Here is a 21,474-nt window from a genome sequence, read left to right as displayed (position 1 = left end):
TTTCGTACTGGTATACAGATTCACTCCTTTCATTTCAACGTTAATCGGATTTTTGTTAAGTGGATATTGATTGTCCATTAGTCACAAGTTTAAAAATAGTGCATCAAAAGGTACTTCAATTTAGTGAAAGTGCCATATCTGACTCTAATTGAACTACAGAAATCTATTATCAATAATTTTGTTAATTGTTAAATAGGTAACATTTATTGGATCAAATCAGATTTTAAATTTTTCTATCTTTATCTTAAGTGGTAATTGGAAAATTGCATGAATTATCGAGGATCTGTATTCTAAATATTTTATTAAATACTTTTATAATAGAATATAGTTAGTTACAGATTTACCTATTTTTTTGCCGGTTTATAATTTCATTTCCTTTAGGATTAGTTAACTTGATCAAAATGGACCAACAATTTCTTGGGGTGGAAAATCCATTGGATGCAAATTTGTATCAACCACCACCACAACAGGCAGGTTCTCCCCAACAACAATATCAACAACAACTAGTACAATCTCGCGTGCAGCCTATTAGCCAACAATCACCTCCAGGAATGTATCAACAACAAATACATCATCAGTCTCATTTAATTCCTCAACAACCGAGAGCATTGACTGGACCGTCAGCAAATCACGCATTTTCTCTTTCTGGTGGAAATACTCCACAAGTTAATAATCAATATGATATAGGAACTACAAATGGTATCAATACACAAGGGCAGTATGATTCTAGATATGGTCAACAATTTCAAATGTCATATCAATTACATCCTCAGCATGATTATTATGGAAATTCGCAATTTGGTTCACCAAGTTTGTCGCAGTTGCCGCAACAACACCAAAACGGTCAAATGCAGCATTACCCTACAGGGTTTGAAGATTTGCAGCAAAGTAGAGAGAAAGATTTGGTTCCCCCAATTCCACCGTTGCATATTCAACAGCAAATAGTAAATCATACTGAAGTGAAAAGTGAAGATACCAGTGATATTAATCGGGAGTCAGTTTCTTCTTCGGTATCAAATACTTCAACGAATTTATCTACTACCATTAATTCTACAGCCAATACATCTCTAAGTCGGTCTAATGGATACTCTCTTAATGGAGATCAAATGCTAAGATCAACATGTTCTCGATGTAAAAAAGAATTCGAGCAGCAAATTATAATTCCTCAACAAAGACTAGGAAGTGACAATAAATTTTTAGCTGAGCCTAAAATATATAAATTATGCCATCATTGTCGAGAACTTCAACGTCAAAGATCAAGAAGATGGCAGAAGAAAACTAAAGATAAAGAAGGTGTTTGTCGTAGATGTGGTAGTGAAATATCGATTGAAGATCAAAAATTTGTATTATGTCCTTCATGTCGGCAAAATTTAAGAACTAGAAAGGCCAATAGGGCAGCTCAAGGAATCTGTGTTCATTGTTCAGGACCATTAGATGGTTCAATAATTACGGATCTGAAATCAGAATCTAAAGATCTAACCTTTAATTCTTCAATTAATAATTTGGGATCACTTAATTTAAAGAGTAGTAAACCCAATTATAAAGTGTGTCAGAGATGTCGTGAAAATGATAAGATTCGTAGAACCAATTTAGAAAAATTAGAAAAATGTAATCGATGTGCAAGAACGTTAGATGACTTTGATAAAGGGAAACATAAGGTTTGTTCGATTTGTCGTAACAAAAAAAGAAAGTATCATCAAGCTCATTCAATAAATACTATTGAGAGTTCAGATTTAAAGTATAATTCTGTAATGGATAATACTAATAATTCACAAGATATATCCAGTCCTATGGTGACAAGTGTTGTTTCTGGTATATCTTCTAATGCATCTACTTATATTGCATTTAATTCTCATTCCCATCTAGGATTTTCAGGGCAGGGACCTGTTCCTAGACATCAATTATCTATGATACCCCCTGACCAACAATCGGTTGGAATGATGTCGGCTCCTTCTGGAGGTATAACATATGGAGGTCCAAATACAACTTCAACTACAACTACAAATACAAATACACAGCAACAGCCCCTACCTCCTCCATCTCTCCAACATCCTCAACACCAACATCAACATCAAAATCAACAATATGGTCAAATGTCTTATACTTCTCTGTATTCTCAGCCGGTAATACCAACGGTTCAATTATCACCTGTTGCAAGAACTTATATGGGTAATCGAGAAGATCATATTGGTTATCCAGAGCAACAGTAGCAGTAGCAACAAAAAGCTGATTTCTGAACATTCTTGTACTCTATATTTATTACTATTCAATCAATACAAATCCAAATATTTAATTTATATTTATATTTATATAATTCTGTATATATTGCTGTATATATTCTGTATATATATATTCATTCATTCATTGGTAGCGCAGCCACCCAATCCCGATTGTAGTTACACAAAGATGTCTACAGTCTCGATGATTTTCACCGGATTGTTTTGTCCGGATGAAGAAATGTTTCATACTGCCTCAACCAACCATCCGATAACCACAGTCGGAATTCAACTGGAGAAAGCCTGGTGTTAGAGTTTAGATACAGGGTAGTGAATTGAACACTATTGCATTAACATTTAGTAGCGCGAGTAGTGTGAATCATTCATTCATTCATTCATTCGTAATACATAGTGTAGATACTTACGGCTATCGGTCAGTCCAGTGTGGAGTAGAGTATAGACAGAATATAATTTAAGTAAATAAGATAAATTTGGAAACGACTAAGAGTGTGAGAGATTGTGAAATTATTACAGTCACAGTTACATAAAATGATGCATCTAAATAATGGATCACTGACATCATTAGGGTCCAATAAAGATAAAGATTTACCACCAATTCCTGGCAAATCAGATGAAGATCAAGATCACTTACTACAGGCCAAAACACTTAAAAGGAAAAATTTTAAGAAGTTATCTTTAACTTCAACTCCATCAACAGATTATACTTATGATGAATCTCCATTAAATTTTCAAACTAATTCATTACTTGAAAAGAGAAATAATATAAGACCAGCTCCTTTACTTAATTTAAAAAATAATAATAATATTAAAGATTCCTCCCTAAATGATCAAGATCTGATAATAAATCAACTTCATAATTTGGATTTATCAACTCAACCAACATCTTCAACAACAATTACTCGTAAACGTCAAACCATAATTTCATCAATTTCTCCAACAAAATCAACAGCTTCTTCACCTTCAGAAATAAAATCTCAAGTAATTCATTCAATAAATCCTCCTGAAAATTCCAATATTTCTTCTCCAATTTCAACTTCATCTTCATTTAGATTAAATAATAATGATTTATTAACTCTTAAAAATTTAGGTTCAGGTAATTCAGGTAGTGTATCAAAAATTTTACATATACCGACTCAAAAGACTATGGCTAAAAAAGTTATACCAATTGATCTGGAAGCAAAAATTCAAACTCAAATAATTCGTGAACTTCGAATTTTACATGAATGTAGATCTCCATATATTATTGAATTTTATGGAGCATTTATTAATAATAATAATACTATTGTAATTTGTATGGAATATTGTAATTGTGGTTCATTAGATAAAATTGTTCAATTATGTCCTGATGGACAATTTCCCTTAGCAATACTTAAAAAATTAGCATTTTCAATATTATCAGGTTTAACATATTTATATACAACTCATAAAATTATTCATAGAGATATAAAACCAAGTAATGTTTTAATGACTCATAAGGGAGAATTTAAATTATGTGATTTTGGAGTTTCACGAGAATTAAATAATTCTTTGGCAATGGCTGATACATTTGTTGGAACTTCAACTTATATGTCACCGGAAAGAATTCAAGGTTTAACTTATGGAGTTAAATCAGATGTATGGTCAATGGGGTTAATGCTAATTGAATTAGCTAGTGGTAAACCAGTTTGGAGTGAAGATGATGGAAATCCAAATACAAAATCGGCTGGACCCGAAGGAATTCTAGATTTACTTCAAAGAATTGTTAATGAAACTCCTCCTTCATTAACTGGGAAAATTAATCCAATTACTAAATTAAATTATGATGATAATTTATGTAGTTTTATTAATTCATGTTTAATAAAGGATGATAATGCAAGAAAATCTCCCTGGGATTTACTTGGAGATCCTCAAGGATTTTTACAGGGAGTAAGTGAAGGATTATATGATAAAGATGTAAAAGTATGGGCAAAGGGGATACGGAAATTACTGAAAGATAAGTAAATAGCGTACATATATATTATATAAATTATATAGTATATATTATATATAATTAATTAGTTAGTTAGTTAGTTATTAATATCTCCATTGACTGATCGAGCAATCTCAACCCCTTGAATCTTTTGATTATAAGCTTGACTAGGTTGTAATTTCCGAGTCGATCGAATTTCATCCATAGCATAACCCGGAATTCTAATATTCCAATTCTTTTCTAAATGAAGTTGAATATCTTTAGCTTCAATAGTATCTACTTTACGATGTTTAGCAAGTCTACAAGCAAAAGATGTTACGGAATTAATAAACTCATCGGCCACATCTAATAAAAGTTCTTCAACATTTCCATCAACAATAGTCTTACCATCTCCTTCATCTATACCCGTAGTATTTACAAGTTCAGTTAATTTTCTTTTAGTTAATACTCTACCTCCAGCATTTTCGGCTGAAAATGCTCCTGCTGATCCATCACTTGATAAATCAAAGGTGGGTAATTTTGTTATAGCAGGGGTATTCATAAATATACTCATACCATTGGCTGCTCCTCCAGTTAATGTTGGTCTTGTATCATCACTATTGGATTTAAATGCCACTATAGTTGGAGGTTTAACATTAATGGTAGATGAAATAGGTATTAAAGGTACTGATGGTTTAGTAACTCCTGCAACATTTGGTGTTAAAGGTGATCTAGTACCCATAATTGAAGATTTTTGTTCAGATTTTCCTGAATCTGGCGAAGCTGCTGAACCTGAACTAGCATCTATACCACTAGTTGGTTGAACTGCTGTTGTTGCCGAAGATGGAGCAGGTATTTGTGGAGTTTGTCCAGGATTAATTGGTGGTTTAATAGTCCCAGTACCTGGTAATGGACTTTGAGATGGAGCTGGAGTGGCAGCCACTACACCAGCTTGGTTTCTATTGATAGGCACGGCTTGAGCTGGTATTTGCTTAGCTTGTTGTATTTTGGGAGTGGCTGTTGCTGGTCTACTAGGCATAGCGTGAGGGATCTGTTGGTTAAGTTGTTGCTGCTGCTGCTGTTGTCTCTGTTGCTGTTGCTGTTGCTGCTGCTGTTGCTGTTGCTGCTGTTGTTGTTGTTGTTGTTGCTGCTGCTGCGCTAATTGTCGTTGCTGTTGCTGCTGCTGAACCAACTGAGCTTGTTGAAGTTGTTGTTGCCTTTGAGCATTTATTAATTGTTGCTGTTGTTGCTGCTGTTGTGTCCCCTTCTGTTGTTGTAATCTCTGTTGTTGGAATTGAGCAGACTGATTAAAGTCTTGTTGTTGTTGATTTTGATTAAGAACTTGAGGAGCTCCTTGATTCACAGCTGGTGATGCTACATTTGAGCCAGCAGAATTGGCCTGTTGTTGACGCATCAATTGGTTCCTCATTAGAATACCCACCTTTTGGAATTGTTGGAATTTGGCTCTCCATTCAGTGATTTCTTGATCCAATTGAGCCATTCTCTCAGGAGTTATATCACTAGCTGTTTTACTTTGTTCTAATAATTGAATTCTTCTGTGAACTTCACCTAATTTCAATTTAACTTGATTAAACCGTTCCATACTAACCATACTTGCAGGGATTGTAGGAACATTTCCTGCTGTGTTGGTACCACTAGATGGTGGAGGTGATGCATGAGAAGTTGCTGGTGATGGTCTCATTTGTTGTTGTAATTGAGGTGATGGACGTTGGACCATAACTGGAGATTGACGTGATGATTGTGATCCTTGTTGCATCAACTGCTGGTTGGGTACTTGTTGGTTCTGAATAAGAGGCGATTGTCGTATCTGTTGCTGAGATAAATTAGGAGATTGCATTGAGCCTGGAGTAGGGGCATTTGAAGGAAGTCTTTGTCTCATTAGTGGAGATTGAACGGCCTGGGTTTGGGATTGTTGTTGTTGTTGGTACTGTCTCTGCATGTTGATCTGGTTCAATTGTTGTTGACGCTGTTGCTGCTGTTGTTGTTGTTGTTGTTGTTGTTGCTGCTGCTGTTGCTGCTGTTGTTGTTGTACTGGTTGCTGAACATTACCTTGAACTTGGAATTGACCCTGGCCCTGAGACTGAGTGCCTACATTACCATCTTGCTGCTGTTGCTGCTGTTGCTGTAACTGTCTGGCCTTCTGCTGGGCCTGATAATTCAACAATATCTTCTTAATACCCTCAGCCCTCTGAATATGCTGTCTTTTCTCCTGTTCATCAGTGGCTGTTTTTGAAAGTTGCACTTCGTTGGTTAAGGCCTGGACGAGTTGTTGGACTTGATTAGGAAGGATATTCATTTGTCGGGCTCTGTTGCCCGTATTGGGTTGCTGATTCCGCTGCATCCCTTGTTGGTTTCCCGTATTTTGACTCGGGGTCTGCGACATCTTGTTATAAGTGCTTGTAGTTGTAGTTATAGTTATAACTGTATTTGTGGTTATACATTTTGTATTTGTAAACTTTTGAGTCGGGCATATACTGGTGCATCAATACCGCAATACATATGCACCTCATGTATATAATCAACTGACATTATTTATTATGCTACAGTACTAATTAAGCTGAAATTAGTATGTAATAAGCTTAAGGGTTTGTATGTATAATGTAATATGTATTTCAGGACAGTTATGTCTGAGATATAACGTAATTGTTACTTTTTTATGGTTATTATGGTGGAAGTGGTTAATTTAAGAAGAGAACTTAAGTGGGTGCAATACGCAGTGCTACCATATAGTAATATACACACTCTATTTTCTATTAACTTCATTGAATTACAAATTATTATGTATTTATTTATCTATATTCTCTATTAATCTATAACACATCCACTTTAGTTTTAGTTGTCAGTAAAATTCTTTACTTCTTCGGTTGAATCAAAATTCAAATCCCTCTCATATGCTTCATATCCATACTTTGATCTCTTTCTAAATGCTTCACCATAATATGAAAATACAAATGGAACAGGTACTAAAGCTAATGCAATAAATGCAAATAATGATGAAGCCCAACCTATATGTAAACGATCATACATTTGTACCGTGAATAATGGAAATATTGAAGCAAAACTATACCGTAAAATATTATTTGCACCCAAAGCTGATGCAACATTGGTTGTGGGGAAACTTTTACTAAAGTATAATAATACACTAAAGAATACCATAATCAATCCAAATCCAAATGGTATACCAGCGGCGGTAGGAGCTATCCAATGAATGGATTCTTTAGAAGTCCAACCCAACCAAAATAAGGATATTGGCATAGCCAATGAACCTATTTTACCAATAATTAATACACCTTCAGGACTAGAATATTTAATATTTTCTGTACCATCCTTATTAAAGAATAATCTTCTATTAATTGAACCAAATACTACTATACCAGAAAATAATCCAATTCCTACAGCAATAAATGGTAATCCTGAAGTTCCTAATCCCATGTGATATACTCCAACAAAGATTATAGGGAAAGCTTCAAAAAATCCAAATAATACTGCCATTATAAATGAAATATAAACTGATAAGAAAAATACAATAGGTTCAGTTACCAACATATGTAATGGTTTAACTAAATCATTTTTAATAACATCATTAATGAAAGTAATTGAAAATACAGGACCTTTTACTTTAATATTTTGTGATTTAGCTCTTCTAGAAAGAATAATAGGTTTATAAGTTTCAGGAATAATTAAAACAAGGGGAAGAATAGCTCCAGCAAGCATTAATAAAATATAACTAGAAGTCCATTTCCATCCTTTATGTTCAGAAGCAAATCCTCCTATTACTGGTCCACAAACAGGACCAAGGAATGGAGCTAAACAGAATAATGCAATAGATTGACCTAATTCTTTGGGATTTTCACTCCAAAGATCGGTAATGGTTCCACCTGCTACTGCTAATGCTGGTGATAAGAAATATCCACAAAAGAATCTTAATACTAAAATTGTTTCTATATTCTTTGCAAACAGTACTCCTAAAGTGAATAACATACCAATTGGTAATGTAATTATATAGATAAATTTTCTACCTATAATTTCAGATAATGGAGCAGTAAGTGCAGGACCAATGGCTAATCCTAACATATAAAATGTTAATCCTGCAATACATAATTCTTGTGATGAATGAAATTTTATCATTAATTCAGGAATAGCAGTGGTATATAAAGATGAACCTAATGTACAACATAAACTTAATATAGCCACCACAAATGTAATAAACCATTTCTTACTCTTCTTCCAGTTGGCTGGATTAGCTGGATCTTGTGGAGACTCCCATTCTAAATCATGTATATCTATTATTCCTTGAGCTTTTTCTTCGTCATCAATATGCGTATAAGTTCTACTTAACTGTTTCTGAAGATATTGATCAATGGATTTATGAGTTTGAGTTCTTTCAATCGTTGCAATTCTTTTTAATTCCTCTTCATCGTGAATGTTATCCAGATGCCCAAACTTATTAGTGACAAAATTCTCATCTGACAATTCGTCTATAGTGGAATCATTGGGTGTTAAAACGGAATGTTGATCTTCTTCATCACTTATTTCTTGTCTATTAACATAAGTACTTGCTCCTGAAGCCAGACCGGAAGCTATTTGATTGTGTAAAACTTCTGGTTCTTCTATTTCTTTATTGATAGTGGAGTTAGGAACCTCCATATTGAACAATTGCAAAATTTATACTTGTTAGGCGGTCGCGAAAGCCCGTCTTGAAAATTTCTTTTTTGTTTAGAGTTTAGATCGGCAATCCAAACTACAATAGCGAGACGATAGTTAAGGTCTTAATCCCCTTAATTTAATGTATAAGAGGTCTTTTAGTTGGACTAAGATAAGTAAAATTAAACTTAGATATGCTAACACTATAAAATTAGTCGATGTTAAGGATAAGAGCGAAGTAATGTGTATAAATACACTAAGTAGTGATCTTTTAATTAATTAGAGATGAAAAAAATATGTATGTATATATGCATAATAGTTCCGCCACTATTTAGAAAATACAACAATCAAAGTGTAATTATTTTAACCGGATCCAAATATAAAATGATATGCAAAGAATCGATGGAATGTAGCACGGTTGAAGATGCCTTATAATTTGTATAATAAAAATCTTATTTATTTTCTTCATGATCGTACTTGTATGTTAAGGATTGCTGACATCCACATTTATTGTCAACCCTAGCCGATGCCAAGTTGCTAATTATTTTTAGTTTACTTAATTCTGTAGCCAAGAAGCTGTGCCTACTTTAGTTAGCAACAGCTTATACTTCGTAAGTTGTTCCTCGGCCTGATCCATACGGGATACGAATAGAGGTGTAAACATACTTCTAACCCCTATTAACAACCCGTATTGATAAGGTGGCTAACCACATTAGTATCTTATCGTCGACATGATGCACAGATTGTTACGGTTTTTAGCGTCATTAACGCAATTTCTTTTGTAAGGAGTCAAAAGATACGAGGTGCGACTTACCGAGGAAGAAGTTTTCTACCATGTGTCAAAACCTAAACACCGGAACGGAATTATTTTCCTACTTGCACGTAAACCACAGCAACGGCTTATCGATACTAAAAATATATATTATAAAATATATATTATAAAATATATATTATATTATGAAACTTAAATGTGTTAACATCTGCCGATTTGCTTGGTTCTATTTTATAGTAGGTAGGCACGTTACAATAGCTACATAATAGCAAAGTTCTGGACCGTGTCGGAGTTTTTAAAAAATCAGCGTTTAAGTCCGCAATCCTTTCCTTAATCAAAATAATAATTATAAAGACGTTAAGATTACATCTCGTATTTTGTGTATCTTTAACCGCCTTTGCATATACATATATTTATAGTATCTATTTAAAAATGACCAGATCGCCAATTTACCACGTCAGTACAATACGTTGTTCTGCATGAGCCATAGGGTCTAGCTTCTGCTGTTGCATCCCCTCTTCACGGCTGGGCCATAAAAGTTTAAATGATTTCTGTTGCATAGTTGAATTATTATTATTATTATTATTATTATTATTAGTATCAGTCATATGATTATTCTTAGATATTCCATAATTATAATTAGGATAATCTTGCCATCCATAATACGTCTTTGCACGAATATAACCGAACATAAAATTTAATAAGAATAAAACTATGACCAGTAACCCCATTATTAAAAAGAATTTTAATCCGAGAGGTTCCACAAATGAATTAAGAATTATCCCAACTGTCTCTGCACTAATTATAGATATATTACCACCACCATTCGTAGTTACTTGATTCATACACTTTGACCAATACGAACATTGAGCCTCTAATGCAGGCACTATTAAATCAGGCGTGCAATTATTATCAAAATATGACCGCCTACAACTTTCAATCTCCACCATTACGTTGGCCGTAAATTCATTTAATTTAATATTTATGTCATGTTTCACCACGGAAATTACTTTAATTACTAGATATATTGAATAAGCCGATATTGCACAATTTATTAGTAATTGTAAATACGAAGATAATAAATATGGGATTCTTTCAATAGGTGATATATTGGATTTCCATGGTAAAGGTAATTTAATTTGATTAGCATGTGTTGGATAGGCATGAATTAATTGTTGTTTATCTTTATTGATATCAGTCCCCACAATTACTGATGAATCTGAATTTTTAGTAGAATTATCTTCTTTATTATAATAATAATGATGATGGTGCTGATGTTGATGTAGGATTTGTACTGGTTGGTGATGATTGTGGATATGTTGATGAGTACCCTGCATAAATGGTGATGCAGAAATATTGTTAGAACTACTGTGACTGGGACCCATCGACATACCACTATTGAATGTAGGATATTGTACATCATTCCGAATAAATCCTTCAGTAGCTTCAATTGGCTCTTCAACTTCAACAGCTCTTTTGTTGCCAGTTAAGAAAATATTAGAATTAGAATTGGAAAAGGAGCTGAAGTGTCGTTGACGCAAGATGATTTCCTTGTTATCATCATGGGAATTATTATAATCACTAAGATCATACTCTTCTACAGATTCCAGAATGTCTTCATTAGTATTATCTGAAGTTGCTGGTCCTGGCAATAGTAATAATTGTGGTTTTCTAATGGCTAATTGAGCCCCAAGTGTAGTGGGTGAGAATATATGAGAAACAAAGCTGGTCTGAGTTTCATCATCAACTTCTTCATCATCATTAATATTATCATTATAAACATTAACTTTATGATTTTCTTTTATATGCGTTAATTCATTCTCTTGTACCGGTGTAGAATGTGATACCGACAATTTAGTAACAGGAGTACTTCTAGACAGTTGGAGATCGAGAGTGAGATCAATAAGATCATCATCTTCTTCATAATCCTCATCCTTCATTTCTATTTCTGGAGTTTCTCGACTAGAATCATAATGTACACTTCGATTAGATATATTATGCATTAATGTATCATAAGTATGATCAATGTCCATGTACTCAGTATCATCTTCATATCTTGAATGATTACTATGACTATTGACGGTATGATATATGGAGTCATCACCGGAATCTTCAAGCGAAAGTGATTTCAAAAACTTCCCATCGTAATCCCCTCGGCTACTAGTATTATACATTATACATATAATCTACTCTCTATAATTATATATTGTAGCACTTACAGTTTCTTGTATAACTGCTGGTGATCTATAGATCTATATTTCACTTTTGTTTGTTTACGTTTTAAGCTAGTGTGCGCAGTAGCGAAAAAAAAAAAAGTTAGCGAAGAGATGCTTCTTAGTTTGAGGTTATATATGTTAACATCAATAGTTGCAGAACAGAATTAAATAGTTATAATGGCCTCCAAGAGAAAGAGAACAGAGAAGCAGAAGGATTTCGTCAAGGCCAAGTTGAAAGTAGGAAAAACCGCCAAAAAACCAGATAATTATACCGATACATCGTTCACAGCCAAGACCATCTCATTACCCAATCAATCTATACAATCAAGGGTTAGTAATGCTGGAAGTAGTAGTACAAGTAGTGGTAGTGCTAGTCAAACAGATATTGATTTAACTCATCAATTATCTTTAACTAAACATCATTCTTCATCTACCAGAAAGGAAGTACTTTTATATATCCAAAACCATTTACCAGCTAATAATCCATCACTTTATAAGCAAATAGTAGCTTCAACAGTTCCATTAATATTAGATACATCTATGCAAGTAAGAACCCAATTAATTAGTTTATTGACGGAATGTGCCAATAAGCAACCAGGATTACTTGATTTACATATCAGATCCATCATTTTATTTATTCATTCAGCCATGACCCATATTCAACCAGAAATACGAAATTCAGCCAGTAAGTTCTTAGCCATCTTAATAGAACATGCACCATCATCATTAGTAAAATCATATTTTATAAAGACTCTTAGAAGTTATTTTACATTAATGTCATGGACATTAACTACCGATAAAAAATCTGTATCATTAGCTATTACTACAAGTTCAACTATTGGTAATTCATCGGTTAAAAAGGCCAGAAGTCATCATGTATCAATATTAAAATCATTTTTAAATGCATCCTTATTTATTGAAGAACAAAAAAATAATGATATAGATGAAGAGAATGTTATACTCACACATCCACAATCCTTAAAATATCTAGTACCGACTACTAGTCAACCATTTACTTCATTAAAGTTATTCACAGCAGATATGCCTCGTAGACAAATTTCAAGTACAGATAAAGAATCTATGAATTCAGGATCGAGTGATGATGGAAAATTCCATATAGCTGATCTTGATACTTTATCAACAGAAGATATATCTACTAGACGTAAAATAATTATAGATATCTTCTTGCACCCCCTCACTAAAAACTTAAATAATCTTATAAAGGAAGGTGGAGAAGTAGGTAAAGAAGCTAAAGGATGCCTCACTGTATTAGAGAAGCTAACTGCAGAAATTTCTAGTAATAAGGAAAATGAAACAACTATATAATTACATATATAGACACTTATTTCTCTATAATTACTCTATAGTGACTCTATAATTATACATATATATAGAAAAAAACATATAGACCCTTAAAACTATTTTGCAATATATGCTCGCATGATAATTGAATCTGAAAAATTTGAAAAAAAAAATAAAAATATATCGGTTGAGTTATTCAATTTGCAACTTCCCCTTAAATAACCATACACACGAATATGTTTGGAGTTAGCTTGCGTAATTTTAGAGTAATGGCTTCTATGCCAATTCAAAGACAAGTTCTTGCACAAAAATTCGTTGTACAACGATCATTCCATGTATCAAATATTGTTTTAGCTAAAGGTAAAGGTAAAAAGAATAATAAAAAGGGTAATGCTAAAGAAGAAGAAGAAGAAGAAGAAATACAAGTTGAAGCTCCAACTATAGACTTTAATGATGCCACTACTAGGTTTGAAAATTTAATTCAAAAATTCAACAAGGCAGCTCTGGAAATTAAGTTAGGTAAGAGTAACCCTAATCTATTTAATAAATTACAAGTTAAAATCCATGATGAATTCATTCCTTTTACAAGTTTAGCACAAACATCAGTTAAGGGTCGTAATTTTGTTATAACATTATTTGATCCTAATAATGCCAAACATATAATTAATACTATTTTAGGATCAGAATTGAATTTAAGTGCTCAAGTTGATCCAACTAATAAATTAGCATTAAAAGTTCCTTTACCACCTATAACTTCAGAAACAAAAAAGGAGAGTGCTAAACATTTGAAAGAAATTTATGAAAAATTTAAGAACGCAAACCCTAAGCAGCATAATGAGTCATTGGGTAACATAAGAGCTGAAATTAGATCTAAATTTGAAAAGACTTTAAAGAGTAATAAGAAGAATGATGCAGAAGTAAAAGAGTTGGCTAAATTCGATAAATTACATAAACAATATTCAGATAAATTATCAGAAGCCTTTAAAACGGCAGAAACTTCTATTTTAAAGTAAAAAGTATGTATAAAACCTTATATATATATAGAAACCAAAATTTTCAAAATACTACTCCCGATCCAAAAAATAAACGCTTTTTATTCTTTTCACACCATTTTATGATCTTTAAGGTATGGGTGATTAAATCTTTAGAACTTACAGGAACGTTACAAAGACAATAGAACTCATAATCATTATCAGATAACATAAACCCTGTAACTGATGTATGAGGAAAATTCCATCGAGTGTATGTTAATTTCATATTTGGAATAGCAGATAAAGTAGCAGATGGGATTGTAGTTGATGATATATTTGACTTATTATATGTTGACCTTAATTTACTTCTAATCTTGACTGATTTAGTATTATGTAATACCGAGTAAAAATATATCAATTGTAATATACTATTCATACTTCTATCGTTATTGACATGGATTATATCATTCATAATAAACTGATTAGATTTTTTTAATTTGTAAATGAAATGTTTGATGGTTGGAACTTTAATATCCTTATATATGGATAATTTACTTGAACTAATTAACTCTTGTGTAAGGGTATTTAAAACATCCACATTTTTAATAATCATATAAATTATATGAATGGAAACTTCTTGCATTTGATAGAATGAATTCTTGTTACTACTTATGAGTACAATGTCTAATGGTTGAACTTGAATTCCTGATTTAAAATAATCTGATAAATTGATTCGTTTAACAAATACATATAAAAATCCATTAGGATTAAAATTTGGTAAACATAATGGTACCCATAAGTCTTCAGTAAATTGTAAAGAATTCAGACTAGAACTAATTAAATTTAATACTATTTTAAGATCATCATTAGATAACGAATGATTTTTTGGTTTCATATATCCAAGGATTTTATTGGAAGTAGATAATAATGAAAATAATAAATCTTCAGCTAAATACTTTTCTTCTACGGCTGAAGATGTTACACTAGAAAAGTAGGATGAAATCGCATCGGACTTGACTTCTTCTGGTTGTTTTATCTTTAGCTTCTTACAAGATAATAATATGTTATTTAACCTTGTTCTTGTTGTATTGGTGATATTTATACTTTGTATTGATGAATCTAATAATTCACTAATGAAAAAACCAAAACTTGAAGTATCTAGTAAGTTATTATCAATTTCCTTGGTTATAGGTAATCCATAACTCAATCGCATACATAAAGCATCGATATTCTGAAAATCTAATGAAGTCAAGATCCTTCGTAAATCATAATTCATTCTGTTTGTAAAATTTCTTTCAATGACCGGCTTTGAAAGTATAGATAATAAATAATTGTATATAGTACTTAACTGGTTGATTAGAATCAAATCTTCTTTACTTCTAATGGTATGATTTTCTTCCTTATCATCATTAGTTTGAATTTCATCATCTAATTCTAAACCCAAATCTGATTTATTTAAAGCCATTAATTCATAACTGATGGATGAAATAGATACCAACACAATTGGATTCTTATTAAGTGCAACTATTTTAAGTCTATCACCCACCATTATGGATTTAATTTCTTCATTAATATTCTCTTCAAATGTAGAGATTATCGTAGTTAATATCCCCATATATCCCATTATAATTTCATCTGATCCATTAAAACTATAGATAGGTTTCCCCGCTAATGAGAATATAAAGAAATGCTTATTCTTATAATGAAATTCTTGTTGACTATCAGATTTACTAGGTTCAATATGTTGTCTATAATAAGCCATTTCATCAACTAACCCATCAGGATTAGGGAACATATCCAAATCAAGATAAGATATTTCTGACATAAGTGAATTAACATTAATAGTATTATTACGTTCATATCGTATAATATCACTTATTATATTATGTAGTTCTTCAGTATCATGATCTTCAGTTTCATCATCTTCGTCTCCTTCGAAATCCTCGGTTAATCCTTCATATTCCTCCTGACTAATTTGACGTTGTAATAAGTAATCTGAAGTAGAACCAGAACTAACTACTGATAGTCGAGGTCCTGAACTTAATAATTGATCTGATGTATAATCAATTGCTCTCGTTACTCCTTTACTAACATTCTCTAAGTTAAGAGCTAAGGTTGGTCCACTACTGGATGGTAATATAGATGTCGGAGTTAATGATACTGGACCTTTAATTTGTGCCAGTGAGAGCGACAGCGACACTTTCCCACGCACAGAATTGTCGCTTTCATTATCGTTGGTAGACATTAATGACTACTTTTGTAATTAGTTAGTTTAAGCACTGTTGATAAACTCCGCACCATAATTTATTTGTGTTTACATTATATTACATTAAATTAAAATTCGCTTTATATATAGATAAATTATGTGCATACATTATATTTTACTATCTAAGAAACATATACCATATTAAGAAGACAAATATTAAACCAGCACCTACAATAGGTATATATTGTTTTATCAAGGCTTCAAGATTAATTCTTTGAGCTCTTCTCTTATACTTTAAGGAATCATTCTTTAAGATTGATGATAAATCACTCATTTTATCAAGTGAATCTCCTCTATATAAAAGATCTTCAATATTTTTAGTCATAACCTTTTTAACATCAGCTAAATCATTATTTAATTTATCTAAATTAGATTGAGCTCTTTGATCTTGATAAATCTTTTTAGTTTTACTAAGAAAATTATCAAATGAACTAAATCCATAAGGTCTAGCAGTACTACTTAATGCATCTTGACCATGAGAATTTTGAAATTCACTACTAATTTCCAGTAAATATGAGAATGCTAATTTTCTAGGATATGATTTATCACTTATACAAAGATATATAATGCTATTAGAAATTAAATAATGAATATTATAATTACCTGATTCAATGGTTGCTTGAGGTTCTGCATTGGGAGTAATTCGACTAATTATAATCTTACACTTTTTCTTTTGATCCATTAATGAAGAATCATTATCATCATCTACTGATCCACATAATGGAAGTGCTATAAAGTTAGGGAACACGTAGTTAGTATAATTATTTCGATATATAGATCAATTGATATCCCTTCAAATTAAAAAAGTTTAAGGTAACTTAATTCTCTCATACATACCATCATATCTATATATTAATGTTGATCTAACCATTGTACTTATTACCACTTCTTATAGTTATTGTACAGTTACTATTTACCATCAATCGGACCTTTCAAGAATCTAACTAAACTTTAACTATGGTGGGCAGCAGTTTTATGCAGGCAAGAAAAAAAGTTAAGAATCTGGCGGTTGCCTTTTTTTTTAATTAAGGGGAGAAGAGACGATGTGTAACTATAAAACAAACCTACTAAAGATACAACATTCCATAGAAGTCATCTATACACATATATATATATCTATATAAACAAGCCAATATGGGAGTCTCTAAGAAGAATAAGAAGAGTATGGATTTATCGAATCTTTCATCAGATCTTCCTGCTACTAAGCCAGTATGTGAAGCATCTATTACTGAGTTAAATCGGGAATTAACAACAGAATTTAAGAATGCTGCTAAATCAGTAGCTTCATTATATAGTTCAGTATCTTCAAGTGGTGAAGGATCATCTTCTAATAAAGTTGAATTTGCCAATGCTGCCAAATCGGTGGCGGCTTTATATCGTTTAACTCATAATTTCTCATCATTGGTTCATAACAAGGGTTATTTAGATTGTTTAGATGATCTATTAGATGTTATAGCTCTGAATGGAGATGTAGAAAATTGGGTATTAACTAGAAGAGCTGAAATTACCAATAGTCATAATACTACATCTGCTACTACAAATACAAATACTACTACAAATACAAATACAAATACAACTACCATAACCGGACCACCTTCATCTCCAGTATCAGATTCTGTTCCTGATATTTCATCTGTTTTTCAATTACCTGTTGATTATGAATTCACATTAACTCTGGACCTTAGACCAAGCCAACATTTCCGATCTAGTATTACTCCATTATCTATTCAGCATACCCATAAACAACGCATTAATTTCAGAAATAATAGGAAATATGATCCAATACTAAGACGCAAATTAAGAATGCAATCAACTAATCATTCAAATCATTCTCAAGAAGAAGGTGATAATGAATCCAATTCTACTGATCGTGAATCACAATCATCATCTGATGATGATTATGATAATGAATCAGGTATGACTAGAAAGAAGAATATTCAAGATGATTCTGGTAGTACACCCAAGAAAAAGAAGATATAATTATATCGGTATGGTAATATATCTTTATGAATTTATGATAGCATTTAATTACTTTGGCATTATATAGAGCTCTAGTATTATACAAGGTTACTATATTAAATATATAAATATTAAATATTAAATTATAAATTATAAAATGTAGATTATAAATTATAAATTATAAATCATAGATTATAAATGTCAGAGTTCTATAAAGTAGATATCCCTAATAAGCGAAAAGACCATCTTCGTTACCGGCATATTCATCTTCTTCTGCATCATAATCATCACTAAAATCAGATCCACTTTCATCTGTTTCCAGTGATTCTTCTTCTTCAGATAATGCAGATTCATCTTCAACTAATCCTTCTAAGCTTAGACATAATAAAGTTTCACCTTTAGCTTGAGTTCCCTTAACAACTTCATTAGTAGACTCAACATTACAATTAGTTAATCTAGATTTACTATGAATAATAGCATTGTTCCCAATAATACAATTTTCTAATTGAACATCATCATCAATAGTCACATTATTTAATATTAAACAACCAGTTAGTTTAACACGTTTACCAATAATACAATTAGATCCAACCACAGATCTTTTAACATTAGTTCTTTCACCTAATGTTGTATTATCTCCAACTAAGGAATCAATCCCTACATTAGCAGCTGTTTTATCCTTTTGAGGTTGACCACTACCTTGAGTTGCCTTAGCAATAGCTTGAGCTTTCATGAAATATCTATTGGCTTCCATTAATACTGGTAAATTATTATTTCTGAAAAATGTAGCTTGTTGTGGTAAAACTATACATCCAATAGTTTCTTTAGCTGATGAATGTCTCCAAGATCTTCTACCTAAATCTCTAACAATTTTTGTAATAGGTCTATTTTTGAAATATGAATCGGTTACTTTATCAGGATTTTCATCAAATATTTTAAAGATTGCATCTTTAGATCCAAAGAAGATTCCACTATTTAATAATTTTGTACTTATAGTAGAATTTCCATGTCTCCAACACATTTGAGTTCTTATTTGTAATGCTTTATGGAAATCAATATCTTCATTAGAATACATATCTAATAATTGACATTTACCATCAGAAAGTTCAGAATAAATAGTATAGTTTTTAGGAAATATCTTTGATTTTTTATCTTCAATATCTAATTGATTATAATAAGTAACTAATAACCCCACATCACTATCTTCTTTATTTCTATAGGCTTCAATTAACACTTGGGGAGGTAAATTAGTAATGAAATCACAAGGTAATATGACAAAACTTCTATAATCATCTAAAGATGAAGAAGATTTATAAAGATGAAGAAGAATTTCTCCAGTATTATCAGTATCAAGAGGAAGTACATCTATAATTGTATTATGTCCATCATTAGAGTCAACACCAGATTCATCGGCATTTTCTTGTTTAACTTTAGCATAATTAACTTTAAAATTCCCAATAGCTCGTTCAATTTCTTCTTGACAATCTGAATCGGCTACAATAGTAACTCGAGGAAAGAATGCCTTCTCACACCATTCTAATACATAATCAATCATAGGCCTATTTGCTATGGGTAAAAGGGCCTTTGGAGTCCCAGTTGATCGAATTCTCGAAAAGGGAGAAAGTGACTTCCCCAGCCCACAAACTATCACTGCATGAAACTCCATGGTGGACTACTTTAATTTGTTTAATTAGACTGGATCTGATCTTTTAGGGCAGTTTGCAATCGGCATCTTTGAATTTTTTTTTTCAGTATGTTTTTAATATGCGAAACTTTTGGTTATGACACTATGACTCTATGCATACAATAGTGAGGAGATAGAGTCCTAACTGATATATAGTAGCAATATAAACGATTGATTTACTGATTCTGACTATGTAACAGCTTACAGAGGCGTATATATGTGAGTCACACACATTTATGAATGTCTTTCTATTTTACAACTACACTTCTCTATGTACTTATAAATACGATTCGACTTCCTCATCTAAGTATTTCCAGGCTTTACCGATATACTCTGGCTTAGATAAATCAGAACGAGCAGTAACCACATTTCCAAAAGATTGAATATAATCTCCTGTTTTAACTTCTGGAGATAAAGCAGCAAATAATTCAGTATAAGCTCCAAACTTAGCAGGACTCAATAACCATGAACCCAAATACTTTTCAATTGATGAACCATATCTCTGTAATTCAGTATTCAAAAATCCTGGACATAAAGAAACACTAGTGATTTTTGATCCTTCTGGATGAGCCGCATGCCATCCTCGAGATTGCAAAATTCCAAGTGCTTTACTTTGTCCATATTTATGAATAGCATAAGCACCTGTAGTATTTTCAAAGTTAATATCAGCCCAATTAACTCCACCTAATGGAGAAAAATAATGTGCAGTAGAAGCTACCCAAATTATTCTACTTTTTCCTGGTTCATTAGTTTGAGAAGTCTTAATGAGTAATGGATCTAAGAATTTTTGTAATAAATGTGGTCCTAACGCATTACTACCTAATTGTAATTCATAACCTTGTTTAGTTTTACTACCATCTGGTGGTTGCATAACTCCAGCATTATGAATGATAATATCTAAACGATCTTCTTGTTGTAAGAATTTCTCAGCTGCCGGTTTAATAGTATCTAAATCAGCAAAATCAATTAAAATTGATCCAATATTAAGATGTTTCTTACTGTATTCGGTGGCAATTTCTGTTTCTAATTTTTTAATGGCATTTTCAGTCTTTTCTTTATTTCTACTAAATATATATACTTTAGCATCGGTAGTACCTAATAATAGTTTAGCTACTTCAAATCCTACACCAGAAGTAGCACCAGTAACAATAATTACTTTCCCATCTAATTTGGGATAATCTTGTTCTGTAAACAGTGGTTTTGCAGGGAATAATCCATTATAAAAAGCAGTAAACCCACCTGTGAATGGTCCTCTAACAAATGGAATTGACATACCGGTTACAATACTAACAGAATTCTACGTAATTGGCTAATATTATAAAACAAGAACCATACAATAGCCGAAAGCATTTAAAGTTACTGGACACTTGGGTGATATTTCACATGTGTGGAAATGCGAGGACAGGTGATGTTGGGCGCTACCATGTAGCATCAATGATTTATTTAAACATATAATAAATAGTAATTTGTCGTTG

The 21,474-nt window shown here is 32.0% G+C and overlaps 12 protein-coding genes across 12 annotated transcripts; 5 read left to right on the top strand and 7 right to left on the bottom strand. All coding sequences in view use genetic code 12, as the record gives it.

The window, feature by feature from the left end:
* Positions 1-401: 401 nt before the first annotated feature.
* On the top strand, positions 402-2,210 carry WOR3 (Wor3p; the record flags this gene model as incomplete). The annotated part of the gene is made up of 1 exon (XM_064880003.1): positions 402-2,210. The coding sequence occupies one exon, from the start codon at positions 402-404 to the stop codon at positions 2,208-2,210; it is 1,809 nt and encodes a 602-aa protein (XP_064741134.1).
* Positions 2,211-2,480: 270 nt separating this feature from the next.
* HST7 (mitogen-activated protein kinase kinase) lies at positions 2,481-4,520 on the top strand. Its single transcript, XM_064882510.1, has one exon. It carries the CDS (start codon positions 2,766-2,768, stop codon positions 4,215-4,217), a length of 1,452 nt encoding a protein of 483 aa, XP_064741133.1. The 5' UTR covers positions 2,481-2,765; the 3' UTR covers positions 4,218-4,520.
* RJT21DRAFT_117458 (uncharacterized protein) lies at positions 4,204-6,190 on the bottom strand. The gene has a single exon (XM_064880712.1). The coding sequence runs from the start codon at positions 6,122-6,124 to the stop codon at positions 4,283-4,285; it is 1,842 nt and encodes a 613-aa protein (XP_064741132.1). The 5' UTR covers positions 6,125-6,190; the 3' UTR covers positions 4,204-4,282.
* Positions 6,191-6,921: 731 nt separating this feature from the next.
* TPO4 (Tpo4p) lies at positions 6,922-9,097 on the bottom strand. Its single transcript, XM_064880711.1, has one exon. It carries the CDS (start codon positions 8,830-8,832, stop codon positions 7,018-7,020), a length of 1,815 nt encoding a protein of 604 aa, XP_064741131.1. The 5' UTR covers positions 8,833-9,097; the 3' UTR covers positions 6,922-7,017.
* Positions 9,098-10,050: 953 nt separating this feature from the next.
* RJT21DRAFT_4378 (uncharacterized protein) lies at positions 10,051-11,775 on the bottom strand (the record flags this gene model as incomplete). Its single annotated transcript, XM_064884553.1, has 1 exon — positions 10,051-11,775. The coding sequence occupies one exon, from the start codon at positions 11,773-11,775 to the stop codon at positions 10,051-10,053; it is 1,725 nt and encodes a 574-aa protein (XP_064741130.1).
* An 84-nt stretch (positions 11,776-11,859) lies between these two features.
* RJT21DRAFT_12270 (uncharacterized protein) lies at positions 11,860-13,158 on the top strand. Its single transcript, XM_064882476.1, has one exon. The coding sequence runs from the start codon at positions 11,995-11,997 to the stop codon at positions 13,141-13,143; it is 1,149 nt and encodes a 382-aa protein (XP_064741129.1). The 5' UTR covers positions 11,860-11,994; the 3' UTR covers positions 13,144-13,158.
* A 146-nt stretch (positions 13,159-13,304) lies between these two features.
* On the top strand, positions 13,305-14,153 carry RJT21DRAFT_12267 (uncharacterized protein). The gene has a single exon (XM_064882468.1). The coding sequence runs from the start codon at positions 13,356-13,358 to the stop codon at positions 14,130-14,132; it is 777 nt and encodes a 258-aa protein (XP_064741128.1). The 5' UTR covers positions 13,305-13,355; the 3' UTR covers positions 14,133-14,153.
* RJT21DRAFT_12266 (uncharacterized protein) lies at positions 14,154-16,386 on the bottom strand. The gene has a single exon (XM_064882464.1). It carries the CDS (start codon positions 16,333-16,335, stop codon positions 14,176-14,178), a length of 2,160 nt encoding a protein of 719 aa, XP_064741127.1. The 5' UTR covers positions 16,336-16,386; the 3' UTR covers positions 14,154-14,175.
* A 43-nt stretch (positions 16,387-16,429) lies between these two features.
* Positions 16,430-17,268, bottom strand: SEC22 (SNAP receptor). Its single transcript, XM_064880710.1, has 2 exons — positions 17,194-17,268; positions 16,430-17,085 (listed from the first exon to the last, which is right to left on the bottom strand). The coding sequence occupies exons 1-2, from the start codon at positions 17,225-17,227 to the stop codon at positions 16,475-16,477; spliced, it is 645 nt and encodes a 214-aa protein (XP_064741126.1). The 5' UTR covers positions 17,228-17,268; the 3' UTR covers positions 16,430-16,474.
* Positions 17,269-17,394: 126 nt separating this feature from the next.
* Positions 17,395-18,477, top strand: RJT21DRAFT_117452 (uncharacterized protein). The gene has a single exon (XM_064880709.1). The coding sequence runs from the start codon at positions 17,491-17,493 to the stop codon at positions 18,334-18,336; it is 846 nt and encodes a 281-aa protein (XP_064741125.1). The 5' UTR covers positions 17,395-17,490; the 3' UTR covers positions 18,337-18,477.
* Positions 18,439-20,147, bottom strand: GCD1 (translation initiation factor eIF2B subunit gamma). Its single transcript, XM_064882436.1, has one exon. The coding sequence runs from the start codon at positions 19,979-19,981 to the stop codon at positions 18,542-18,544; it is 1,440 nt and encodes a 479-aa protein (XP_064741124.1). The 5' UTR covers positions 19,982-20,147; the 3' UTR covers positions 18,439-18,541.
* A 1-nt stretch (position 20,148) lies between these two features.
* RJT21DRAFT_12247 (uncharacterized protein) lies at positions 20,149-21,400 on the bottom strand. Its single transcript, XM_064882418.1, has one exon. It carries the CDS (start codon positions 21,270-21,272, stop codon positions 20,277-20,279), a length of 996 nt encoding a protein of 331 aa, XP_064741123.1. The 5' UTR covers positions 21,273-21,400; the 3' UTR covers positions 20,149-20,276.
* Between the last annotated feature and the right edge of the window lie 74 nt (positions 21,401-21,474).

The sequence above is a fragment of the Scheffersomyces amazonensis genome, assembly GCF_036850825.1.
Source record: "Scheffersomyces amazonensis strain UFMG-HMD-26.3 chromosome Unknown RJT21scaffold_1, whole genome shotgun sequence".
Classification (NCBI taxonomy): domain Eukaryota; kingdom Fungi; phylum Ascomycota; class Pichiomycetes; order Serinales; family Debaryomycetaceae; genus Scheffersomyces; species Scheffersomyces amazonensis.
The sequence above is the reverse complement of the archived record's forward strand: the minus strand, read 5'-3'. Positions and strand labels throughout refer to the sequence as shown.